Source organism: Crocuta crocuta, unplaced genomic scaffold (assembly GCF_008692635.1).
Source record: "Crocuta crocuta isolate KB4526 unplaced genomic scaffold, BGI_CrCroc_1.0 scaffold29, whole genome shotgun sequence".
Lineage (NCBI taxonomy): Eukaryota > Metazoa > Chordata > Mammalia > Carnivora > Hyaenidae > Crocuta > Crocuta crocuta.
The window spans coordinates 3,874,993-3,886,869 of record NW_027533280.1 but is presented as its reverse complement, the minus strand read 5'-3'; the positions used below and the strand labels follow the sequence as shown (position 1 = coordinate 3,886,869).

The 11,877-nt window shown below is 59.7% G+C and overlaps 1 protein-coding gene across 1 annotated transcript in view; it reads left to right on the top strand.

Moving 5' to 3' along the window:
• The first annotated feature begins 214 nt into the window (after positions 1-214).
• The window catches only part of SETD1B (SET domain containing 1B, histone lysine methyltransferase), a 23,469-nt gene continuing 11,806 nt past the window's right edge, over positions 215-11,877 (top strand). Inside the window, 11 exon segments of the mRNA XM_077747957.1 lie at positions 215-313; positions 949-1,219; positions 3,291-3,403; positions 4,269-5,387; positions 8,702-8,815; positions 8,818-9,312; positions 9,688-9,949; positions 10,028-10,069; positions 10,072-10,370; positions 10,451-10,556; positions 11,349-11,873. Coding sequence (XP_077604083.1) covers positions 215-313; positions 949-1,219; positions 3,291-3,403; positions 4,269-5,387; positions 8,702-8,815; positions 8,818-9,312; positions 9,688-9,949; positions 10,028-10,069; positions 10,072-10,370; positions 10,451-10,556; positions 11,349-11,873 — 3,445 coding nt within the window.

Genomic DNA, 11,877 nt, shown 5'->3' with positions numbered 1-11,877 from the left:
CCCCGCCGCCCCCACCCACCCCCAGCCGTGCCAGGGGCGGGGGGAAAGGGGTCCGGGCGGCCCAGGGCTCCCCCCTTCCGACCACCGGGCCAACTGTCAGCCGGGTCCCCAGTCCTGGAGTTTGACAAGTGCCTGGAGAAGGGGGTCTGCCCCTGCCCCTGGGGAGTGGGACCAGCCCTCCCATTCCGCCCCGCCCCCCCATTCCTCCCCACAGATGTCCAGCAACCGCCCGGTGGAAATTGTCGAAGATCCCCGGGTCGTTGGGATCTGGACCAAAAACAAGGAGCTGGAGCTGTCGGTGCCCAAATTCAAGGTAGGACCCCTCCCCCCGACCCCACAGACCTTCCCCGCCTCCCTACTCCCCGAGTTCGAAAATAACGCCAGTTCTGACCTAGCCCAGCCCGATTCTAGTTCCCGCCGTCCGTGGCCAGGGAAGTTTTGGCGGGGAGGGGGAGAAGGCAGGGAGAGGGGTGTCCCCTCTCAGCTACTGTAAACAGAGTAACATCCAGTGAAACTGTAATCAAGGATCTGATACAGTGTCTTGCCCGCCCAGCTGGGGGGTCCTGGTCTCCACCTGGCTCCTGCTAGCCTTGGCGGCTTGGCCTGGGGACCCGCCTCCCTTCTCAACCTTGTGGCTTAAGGGGAGACAACTTCTTAGACCAAGGGTTCGCCCCTGACCCGGCTGCAGGGAGAGGAGACCAGAATGGGGGGGTGGGGAAAGAGAAACTGTTTCTTTTTCCCCTTTCCTTTCGAACCCAGAGGACTTCCACGTTCCAAACGATTTAATCCTCCGCTTCCCGGGCCCGCCCGCGTGCATTTTTTTTTTTCCAAAAAAAAAAAAATTATTTTTTAACCTTCATTGTTTTCAACGGGCTCGCGAATGGGGAATGTTGTGTTTCCCTTCGTTTTCAATGTTCTCCAAACTCCCTTCCCCCTCCTCCCTGCCAGATCGATGAGTTCTACGTGGGCCCGGTGCCTCCGAAGCAGGTGACATTTGCCAAGCTGAATGATAACATCCGAGAAAACTTCCTGAGGGACATGTGCAAGAAGTATGGGGAGGTGGAGGAGGTGGAGATTTTGTACAACCCTAAGACCAAGAAGCACTTGGGCATTGCCAAGGTGGTCTTTGCCACGGTCAGGGGAGCCAAGGAGGCGGTGCAGCACCTGCATAGCACTTCGGTCATGGGCAATATCATCCACGTGGAGCTGGACACTAAAGGTGAGTGGAGACCCGCTTGGGACAGACTGCGGCGGGGGGGGGGCAGCTAGACCTGTCACTATGACACCTTTCTCTCCCAGAGCCCCTCTTGCAGNTTTTTTTTTTTTTTTTTTTTTTTGCCCCCTCCTGAGGATAGAGTCACATGAAGCTAAATGTGTTGTCTGTTGCTAGGAGACAGACTATAATTTACCAAATGTGCTGTCCTTGGCTATTGCATGTACCCCTAGGGACCACCCAGAGGCTTTCCCCACCACTGACACCCCTGCGGGCCCCTCTTGGAGCCCTGGTGGCCTGGGTTTAGGCAGTCCCCAGTGTTGCCGTCTGTGTTAGGGGGAGAGGCAGGGTTTGTTTATTTGTGGGGGCTGAGAGGGAGCCACTAGAATGCCTTTAAATACATAAAGAGTAGGTCCTTCAACTAAAGAGAGAATCCTCCAAGGATCCAGGGTCCCCTCTCACCCCCATGCTGCCCCTTCCCTCTGGAAGTGGGAACCAATCTGGGCTCAGAGTGTGGTTTCATTGATAATGTTCCGATAGAGCTGGGCGGGCTGCTCTGGGTGCTCAAGGGTTGACACTGTGCCTTCCCTCCTCTCTCTTAAAGAGACAGCAGCACCTCCCGTGCACCGGAATCCCGCTATGTGCTCACTCTGAGCTCACTGCTGGCAGAGTGGGGCTGGAGAAGCCACCCTTCCTCCCTTATGTTCCTGGGAGGTTTTTCCTGGACTGGATGGAGGGACTTGCAAGACTCTAGGGCATCCCCCAAAGTTTGCCTGTGGCCTCTCTAGGGAAGTTCCCACCCATCTAAAAGAAGGTGCTGGGTGCCTCGAGGACCAACCTCCCCTGTGACTGGGCAGGCAGTGTTGGGTCCCGTGCTTCTTGGGGTCTCCTGGGAGACTCTGCCTGGGAGGGCTTGGTGGCCAGCTTCCAGGAGTTTTGTGAGCACAGTGTTTAGAGGCAAACAGGGCACACCAGACCCAAACAGGAAAATGTAAACCTTTCTGGTTCTTTCAACGGCAGATACACGTTGACTAGGTCTCTAAGACCTCACTGGGGGCTGTGGAGGGGTGCTGGGACTGGGTGGGCGCCGTTACCCCACAGACTCTTGCCAAGCCCGTATCTAGTTCTGAGTTTCCTCAGGGCACAAGCCCGGGTTCCTGTCCCAGCCACAACACCCCTCGCTCTCCCTCTAGTTCCTCTGTCTCTGTCGGGGGAGTACAGACCCTTCTGACCCCACACATCCCTCCAGGGCTGCAGTCTCCTTTCTCCCGGAGAACGGAATGTGGAACCCTCTTCCCTATCACATGCCCGTTTAAGGAGCAGCCAGCTCTTCTTCCCAAAATTTTATTTCTGAAAAAAGGAAAAAAAAAGAAAAGAAAAGTGGGAGGCCCTCAGAGACTGCCAACTAACTTTGTATTTCAAGAAAGAGACCAGCAAAGTGTAAAGTGTAGCTCAAGGAATGCGCCTCCTTTGCATATGTAAGCAGCTGCTTCAGAGGGCTCTATAAATAACAATAATCTGGGGCCCCCTGGTCCATAGAGGCCTCTCTCTGCTGAGGGCGGAGGGTTACCAGCCAGGACCTAGTGGGACAGAGCTGGGGAGCCCTGCAGCCTGGTCAGAGGAGGAGGCCGGTGGAGTTCACAGTAACGTGGTCCTCGAGTGTGTTTTACAAACTCTTTTGGTCACCTGGCCCCAGATAGTTAGCAGCAAACTGAACTGTCACCTCTGTCACTGGGTCTCTCCACCTGCCACAGGCTCGGGCTGTTAAGTGGGAAAACCTGACTCTCTTTTCAGGTGCCATGGCCCAAGTGACAGGAAGAGGCTCTGTGTTGGGGGTGGTGTTTCTGTTTTGGGGGGAGTCCCGTCCCCACCAAGGATTACATTCTGAATCTTAGGGTCAGAAAAGTCACACAGGTGAGCAGGTTGGTCGAACAGATCGGACTTCCCTGAGAGGCGCAGAGAGGTGGTTACCCAGTCAGGGTCACACACCTTCTCACAAGGGGCCCACGGGCCAGCCTGTGGGGTCTGCCCCATCCCGGAGTCGCCCTCAGCCCTCCCTCCCTTGCCCTTCCCACAGGGGAAACCCGCATGCGGTTCTACGAACTGTTGGTCACGGGCCGATACACACCCCAGACCCTCCCCGTGGGTGAGCTGGACGCGGTCTCTCCAATCGTGAACGAGACTCTGCAGGTGGGTCGGTCCCCTCCCCGCCCCTCCCCCCACACTCATCACCAGCTTCTGATGGGCCCCTCGCCCCCACTTCACCATCTCCGGTGTTGGACACCAGAGGCTCGGAGGAAAAGGAGCCTGGCCTCGTCCAGGCTGGGATTCCCGCAGACCTGCGTCGGGCTTCGTGCTGATGCTGAAACGTTGCCGTGTCCGATGTCCTGTGCACTGCTCTCGCCCTGCCCCCAGAAAGCAGACCTCAGTGGTCCCTCTTTCCAGAGCAAGACTGATGTGACTCCAGACCCAACCACTAGACCACCCCCACGTGGGGAGCTTCTCAGTCCAGCCCTTCCCTGGCATTACCTCAGCTACCCTCAGGAGGAGCTTTTGCAGAATGCAGCCTTCCCTGACTTGCTGGTCAGCTAGGTTATTCATTAGGCACTTTTACCACGTCACACCGTTTAAGTCCTAAAACACTGGGAGACCAGAGGGAACCCTTGGCCGCCCCCTCACTCCCCAAACTATAGTTCCCCCTGCTGGAAGACCCTTGATTTCTGACAGCCTGAGACCGGAAGGAAATCCCAGTTCAAACCAAGGTGTCAGGATCTTCTCTATTCTCTGCTTTATGGATTAGAAAAAACCCTCCAGGTTTTTCGAGGATATCTTGCTCTCCTACGATTAGAGAAAAGTTAGGACCATCCGGAAACTGCTCTTCCATTTCCTAGCCCCGCTTCCTTTCACCTTGCTGCAGTTCTCGCGTGAGCAGCTCGGCTCTGAGATCCCCGGAGTGAGGAGGGAAAGCAGCCCCCATCCACTGCTCCCCCTTCCAGCGACCTCACACACCTCCCTCCCCCTCCCCCTCCCCCTCTCTGTCTCCCTCTGTCTCTAGCTGTCAGATGCTCTGAAGCGCCTCAAGGATGGTAGCCTCTCTGCAGGCTGTGGCTCCGGCTCCTCCTCGGTCACCCCCAATAGCGGCGGGACACCCTTCTCCCAGGACACCGCGTACTCCAGCAGCCGCCTGGACACCCCTAACTCCTATGGACAGGGCACACCGCTCACGCCGCGCCTGGGCACCCCCTTCTCGCAGGACTCCAGCTACTCCAGTCGCCAGCCCACACCCTCCTACCTCTTCGGCCAGGACCCCACGGTGACCTTCAAGGCCCGGCGCCATGAAAGCAAGTTCACAGATGCCTACAACCGCCGCCACGAGCATCATTATGTCCACAACTCCTGTGCGGTCACCACAGTGTCCGGGGCCCCAGCTGCCTTCAGGGGCTCTGTGGACCTCCCGTTTGGGGCGGTCAGTAGCAGTGGGGGCAGCAGTGGCCCTCCGTTCAAGGCCCAACCACAGGATTCGGCCACGTTCGCCCACACTCCACCACCTGCCCAAGCAACCCCCACTCCTGGAGNGCCCGGGCCGCCGCCCCTGCCACCCACTGAGCCCCTGGCCAAGGAGAAGCCGGGCACACCGCCCGGCCCGCCGCCCCCCGAGGCCAACAGCATGGAGTTGGGTGGCCGGCCGACCTTCGGCTGGAGCCCTGAACCCTGTGACAGTCCAGGCACACCTACGCTGGAGTCCTCACCCGCGGGGCTGGAGAAGCCCCATGACAGCTTGGACTCGCGCATAGAGATGCTGCTGAAGGAACAGCGCACCAAGCTGCCCTTCCTTCGAGAGCAGGACTCGGATACGGAGCTGCAGATGGAGGGCAGTCCCATCTCCTCCTCCTCCTCCCAGCTCTCTCCACTGGCCCCCTTCGGCACCAACTCCCAGCCAGGCTTTCGAGGCCCCACCCCACCCTCCTCACGCCCCTCCAGCACCGGCCTGGAGGATATCAGCCCCACGCCACTGCCCGACTCAGATGAGGATGATGAGCTCGACCTGGGCTTGGGGCCCCGGCCCCCTCCGGAGCCAGGCCCCCCGGACCCTTCTGGTCTTCTGGGCCAGACAGCTGAGGTAGCCTTGGACCTGGCTGGAGACAGGACCCCAACCTCAGAGAAGATGGATGAGGTACCACCATGTCTGTCCACCTCTGTCTTGGATTGGTTTTGTCTATCTTGGGTCTCCCTTTCCTCCTTTGGAGCATTATCCCGTTAGGACAGTTAGCTAAAACACAGAAGCAAATAGGGTTAGGGCAGCTAAAATAACAGGGCAAATACAGAGAATAAAAAGAGAATGCAAAAAGCACCAGGGGGTGTGATTGAGCAGCTGCTTTGGCTCTGAGCAACCTAGTAGCCATAGAGAGAAGGGAAACATGATCTAGTTCTGTTGCTCTCCTGTTAGGTATGGGAAGTTAGGACTCTTCCTAGGGATCGGTTCTGGCTTGAAATTCTTTGGTAGGAGTTTGCTGAGACCCCAGATAGTACGGACTACGGTGATGGTTCTGGATGCCCTTGTCTGTCGGGTGGCCTGGGGGTGATCAGGGCTGATCCTGACAGGCATATTTGGGGAGAGGGATTAGCCAGAGCATTCTGCTAGGCTAGGCCAGGTGGGAGCTCTGGAGCACTGTCTCCTAGAACCTGGTGCCCTCAGAAGAGGGGAAGCCATGGTGGGCAGAGAGGGCATTGACTTTTCCCTTAGCTCTCTCCCTCTGTCTCCAGGAGTGAAGGACTTGAGGGTTAGCCCAGGGGGAAGGCCACAGCCAGAAACAGGCAAAACTGACCATTCTCCACCCTCTCCTCACCCGTAGATCTTTAACTGGGGTCTTATTACCCAAGTCTCCAGCCTCCGGGTTGGGGTGGGGGCTGCTGTGTGCTACAACCCCTGGGAGGGAAGGATTAGGTCATCTTGGTTGGCTCTGCGCCTCCCCACTCCTGGTCCAGGCACCCTCCTGGTGCTCCTGAAGACCTGTGTTGGAGCCTCAGCGCCCAGCGGGCATGAGCAGCCAGGGGCTTAGAGTTCTGTGCCCCTGTGGGCGGCAGGAAGGAGGGTCCCCCCTTCCCAGGTCCTTTGATTAGGCAGGTTTGGCTGCCTCAGGGAGGAACAGAAAGGAACTTGGCCTGCCCAGGAGGGGACTGCAGGTGGCTGGGGCTTCAGCGGGCCTCCAGGCAGTTCTAGGGAAGTGGTTTCTGGTGCCAAGGGGTCTGGGCAGGAGGAGCTGACAGGTGTGCAGAGGTGGGGGGCTGGCAGCCGTGCCATCTTTTCTTCCCTTCCTCTCTGCTGCCTGAGCTTGGGGGCTGTTTACCTTGCTGACAGAATGGGCCGGGACTGGGAAGCTCAGAGCAGACGGAGGGAATGCGCCCTCCCGTCTTGTCACTGTAGGGAAGGGGAGACTGAGGCCGAAGAGAGACGGGGCCGGGATGCCCCAAGACCTTAGCCCTGGGAAGACCATGGTACAGATAACCTCCAGGCTGGCCCTCGGGAGCCCCCTGCTGGCTGCCTGCAGAGCCGCACCCGGGCTCCTCCAGACTGAACCTGGAGGGAGTCCCAGCTCAGGCTGAAAGACTCCGGAGACAGAGCAGGAGGCACCACTGAGGGAGATTCCCTTTCTTCACAGAGGCTGGTGGTTAAAAGTTCAGGCTCCAGTCCATGAGCCTGGAGACCCAGCTCTGTCACTTACTGGTTATGTGACCTTGGGTAAGGCACTTTCCCTCTCTGAGTCTCAGTTTCATCGTCTGTGAAATGGGACGGTGAAAGTCCCTGCCTCGCACCGTCTTCGGCTTGAGTGAGGCGCCGCGAGGGGAGCTCCCGGCACCCGGTGCGGCCGGTGCTGAGCCCTGGGCACCCGGCGAGTTCCCGCCGGTTCTCCCCCCACCCCCAGGCGCCGGAGGGGCGGAGGGAGGGGCATGGCCGAGGGCTGGAGCGCAGGATCCCGGGTCTCCTCGTGATTGGCTGGCCGCGGAGCCGGGTTAACCCTCTGTGTGCTGCGCTCGCCTCGCTGGGCGCTGTCCGGGACTGATCTGCCCGGCGCTGTTCCTGAGTCTCAGGCTGAGCCTGCCAGTCGCTCCTGCAGCTTGTGCGTGCGGACCCTGAGAGGGAGTGTGTGTGGGTAGTGGGGGTCTAGCGAAATCCAGAGCTTCCTACTGCTGCTCACAGTTTAGTGTTCGGNTCTAGGGCAGGGTCTGAGCCACCTTCTCACCTCTTGGCCTGACACAAAAGCCTGGGAGTGACCCAACTCTCCTCTCCCCACCCCTGCTCTGCCTTCTCACTCTCCCTCTACCAGCTACCCCCCCAAAACCCCCTTCCAGTTCCAGGCCTGTGTTCCAACGTAAAGGGGCCCTTGCCCGTTTTGGAGCTGGGGTCATCCTGGCTGCCTGAGCGTCCGCCTGGTACAGTGTCCCTGGATTCCATCCGGCAGGCATCCCGAGCTGGAGCCCAGCCTTGTTTCTGACTCACTGTGCCTCCTGGGCCAGTGGCTTTGGGCCCTCTGTTTCCTTACTTATCAGAAGGGACTGGAGTAGAGCCCCACGTGCAAGGCTACAGTGCTGATGTGAAATGAGGTGTTGTGTCCCCACACCAAGTGTGTAGTCTCAAGACTAGATCAAGGAGTAACTAAGGAACTAAAAAGACACCTCTTACCTATGCAGGCTTAAAACTGCTCAAATGTCACCCTTGCCACCAAGGCCCTCTCTGCAGCAGCGAGGACAGCAGGCTGACTGCTGACTGCGCGTACCCAACTGGTTTGAGTCCTGGCTCCATCTCTTATTGGCTCTGTGGCCTTGGGCCAGTTACTAAAGCTTTCTGTGTTCCGATTTCCTTGGTTTAAAAAAAAAAAAAAAAGTCTTTAGAAAGATGCTTAGCATATAGGAAGCGCTCTAGAAGTGTTAATTATTAGTATTATCTTCTCTGAGTACAAATTGAAATAGAATCTCTCAAGCTGACAGAATCTCCTTCCCTGTTTACACCCTGTCCCCCACCCCAGCTCTCTTTTCCTCCGGGGTGGGCTGTTTATTTCTCCTCTCCATCCTGGTTCTCCTGTGTGTCTTTCTTCTAGAAGCTTAGCTCCACGAGAGCAAGAACTGTGTCTGTCTTGTGCACTGCTGTGTCCCCAGCATCTAGGACAGTGCCTGGCACACAGCAGGTGCTAAGCAAGTGTTTGTTGAATGGATGAATGAATGAATGAATGAATGAATCCTCATAAACCATGAGACAGGTATTTTGACGCTCGTAATGCAAATGAGGAAACTGAGGCTTAGCCAAGTTAAGAGACTCACCAAAGCCACATGGCCCAGAAGGGAGGGGACTAGGATCCGAACTGCAGAATCCGTGTTGCTCCTTACTTAGTCTTGTAAAAGGTCGCTCTAACTTTCTGGTGTTTGGAGGGGCTCTAGGAGCCACCCTGGGCTCCCGCTAGCCTCACCGCTGTCTCCCGGCTCTCCCCGCAGGGCCAGCAGTCCTCTGGTGAGGACATGGAAATCTCTGACGACGAGATGCCCTCAGCCCCCATCACCAGCGCCGACTGCCCCAAACCCATGGTGGTGACCCCTGGGGCGGGGGCANCATCCTGCCGCCGCTGCCACCCTTCCCTCCAGGGCTGTTTCCCGTGATGCAGGTGGACATGAGTCACGTGCTGGGTGGCCAGTGGGGTGGCATGCCCATGTCCTTCCAGATGCAAACGCAGATGCTGAGCCGTCTGATGACTGGCCAGGGCGCCTGCCCCTACCCGCCTTTCATGGCCGCCGCCGCCGCGGCCGCCTCCGCTGGGCTGCAGTTTGTCAACCTGCCCCCCTACCGGGGCCCGTTCTCCCTGAGCAGCGGCGGACCAGGCCGCGGGCAGCCCTGGCCACCGCTCCCCAAGTTTGACCCATCGGTGCCGCCACCAGGCTACGTGCCACGCCAGGAGGACCCACACAAGGCCACTGTAGATGGCGTCCTGCTGGTGGTGCTCAAAGAGCTCAAGGCCATCATGAAGCGCGACCTGAACCGCAAGATGGTGGAGGTGGTGGCCTTCCGCGCCTTCGACGAGTGGTGGGACAAGAAGGAGCGGATGGCCAAGGTGGGCAGCGGGCGCGGGTGGCCGGGGCAGCCGTCAGGCACCCCCTATTCTCCCGAGGCACACTGGTCCCCGTAACCCCTAGGTAGGAAAGCGAGTGTTACTTTGTAAAGCTCGTGTGTTGACGCAGACGTGTCCTTGCCACACGTAGCGTGCCCGGCGGGTGAGGACCTGGAGTTCAGTGAGACAGAGACGGGCGCCGGGAACGCCTGGGGGGCGCGAAGCCCAGCCGGCTTTGCGGGAAGGAAGTGTCAGATCCTGTGTGGCTGTCACTGTTGAGGGAAGGCAGGCCGCTCAGGGAGGACCACCCAGTGGGCAGGTGGGGGTCTGCGGGCAGCGCTGTAACCACGGTGACCGTCCCCTCCTCTCGCCCCCCAGGCCTCGCTGACCCCAGTGAAGTCAGGCGAGCACAAGGACGAGGACAGGCCAAAGCCCAAGGACCGCATCGCCTCGTGCCTGCTGGAGTCGTGGGGCAAGGGCGAGGGCCTGGGCTACGAGGGCCTCGGCCTGGGCATCGGGCTGCGCGGGGCCATCCGCCTGCCTTCCTTCAAGGTCAAGAGGAAGGAGCCGCCAGACACAGCCTCCTCTGGCGACCAGAAGCGCCTGCGGCCCTCGGCCTCCGTGGACGAGGAGGATGAAGGTACGTGCGCCCCCGGGCGTGGCGCTGGGCTCTCCCGCGTCCCCCCAGCCCTGCTCGGACACCCTTCTCTCCCCTCAGAGTCAGAGCGGGAGCGGGACCGGGACATGGCGGACGCCCCTTGTNCCCCAGGGGCGGCGGGGCGCGGCGCCGGCCAGCCCGGCCGCTGGAGCTGGACAGCGGCGGAGAGGAGGACGAGAAGGAGTCGCTGTCGGCGTCCTCGTCGTCGGCGTCCTCGTCCTCGGGCTCCTCCACGACCTCGCCCTCGTCCTCGGCCTCCGACAAGGAGGAGCGGGAAAGTGCTGAGGAGGAGGAGGAGGGGGAGGAGGAGGAAGAGGAGGAGGAGGAGGAGGAAGAGGAGGAGGAGGAGGAAGGCCCCAGGAGCCAGGTCTCCTCTTCCTCGACCTCATCCACCACCGACAAGGTACCTTCGTGTTGGGGAGGCCTGGGGTGCGGGGCCAGGGGAGGGGCCTCCCGCTTAGCCTGGCCACCCCCCCCCCCAAGGATGACGACGACGAAGACAGTGATGACCAGGACGAGTCCGGGAACGAGGACGAGGACGTAGCCCTGTCGGAGGCGAGCGAGAAGGAAGAAGGGGACTCAGACGGAGGTGAGCGGCGCAGGCGGAGCCGCCTGGTCTGGCCCCGGGTCCCTGTGCGGAGCTGGAGCCTGAGCAGCTCTCGGCAGTGCTTCCTGGGCAAGGCTTCTTGTCCTCCGAATGTGAACGCACGGAAACGCGCACGGGACATACCGTACAATTCCGTGTGCGCGAGATGTGCAGGATAGGTCAGTCCGCAGAGACAGGAAGCAGACTGGTGGTGGCTCGGGTCTGGGGATGGGAGGGTGGCGGGGTGGTAGCTGGCGGCCTGGGGTCTCTTCTTGAACTCCTGAGAGTGTTTGGAACCAGAGGTGGTTGTACAACACTGAATGTACGAAATACCGCTGAATTATTCACTTTAAAATGGCTAGCTTTCTTTTTTTTTAAATTTATTTCTGAGAGAGAGAGAGAGAGAGAGAGAGACACACACACAGGTTGAGCAGGGGAGGGTCAGAGAGACACAGAATCGGAAACAGGCTCCAGGCTCTGAGCTGTCAGCACAGAGCCTGACACAGGGCTCGAAACCACAGACTGAGAGATCATGACCTGAGCCAAAGTCGGACGCCCAACCGACTGAGCCCCCCAGGCGCCCCTAAAATGGCTGTCTTCATGCTACGTGGATCTCACCTCAGTTTTTTAAATGGTGACTAGTTAACACACGGGCACACACGCGCACCCCCCCCAGATACCTGAGGGCCGCATTCAGCCGGGCACCATCAGTCTGAGATATTTGGGGAAGCATCTAGCGGAAGCAGAGCAGACACTGAAGGGCTCCGGCCTGTGTCCCTTGTGTCCCCTGCCCAGAGGAGACCGTGAGCATCGCCACGTCCAAGGCGGGAGCTGAGTCCTCCAGTGAGAGTTCTGAGTCTTCTGAGTTCGAATCAAGCTCTGAGTCCTCGTCATCATCCTCGGAGGATGAAGAGGAGCTGGTGGCAAGGGAGGAGGAGGACGAGGAGGAGGAGGAGGAAGGCGAGGAGGAGGAGGAGGAGGAGACGGAGACGGAGACGGCAGCAGCAGATGAGACTGTGGCTCCTTCTGTTCCCGACGACGAGGGCTTTGAGGAGGATGTGGCCATGGAGGCGCCTGTGACCGAGCCCTCCGCCATGGAAGAGGAGGGGGACATCGAGGCTGAGGCCGAGGCCGCCGAGGAGCGGACCCCCGTGCCGGAAGAGGCCCCCTTGCCCGTGTGTGGCGAGGAGCTGGCAGGCTGCAAGGAGCCCCCGGAGGAGCCCGGCCTGAAGCAGGAAGGGGCCAGGTTGCGGTCTCCAGAGCCCCCTGCTGGAGAGACGGAGGCCCGGCTCCCGCCTTCCCCGGAGCCCACCCCAGGGAGCAC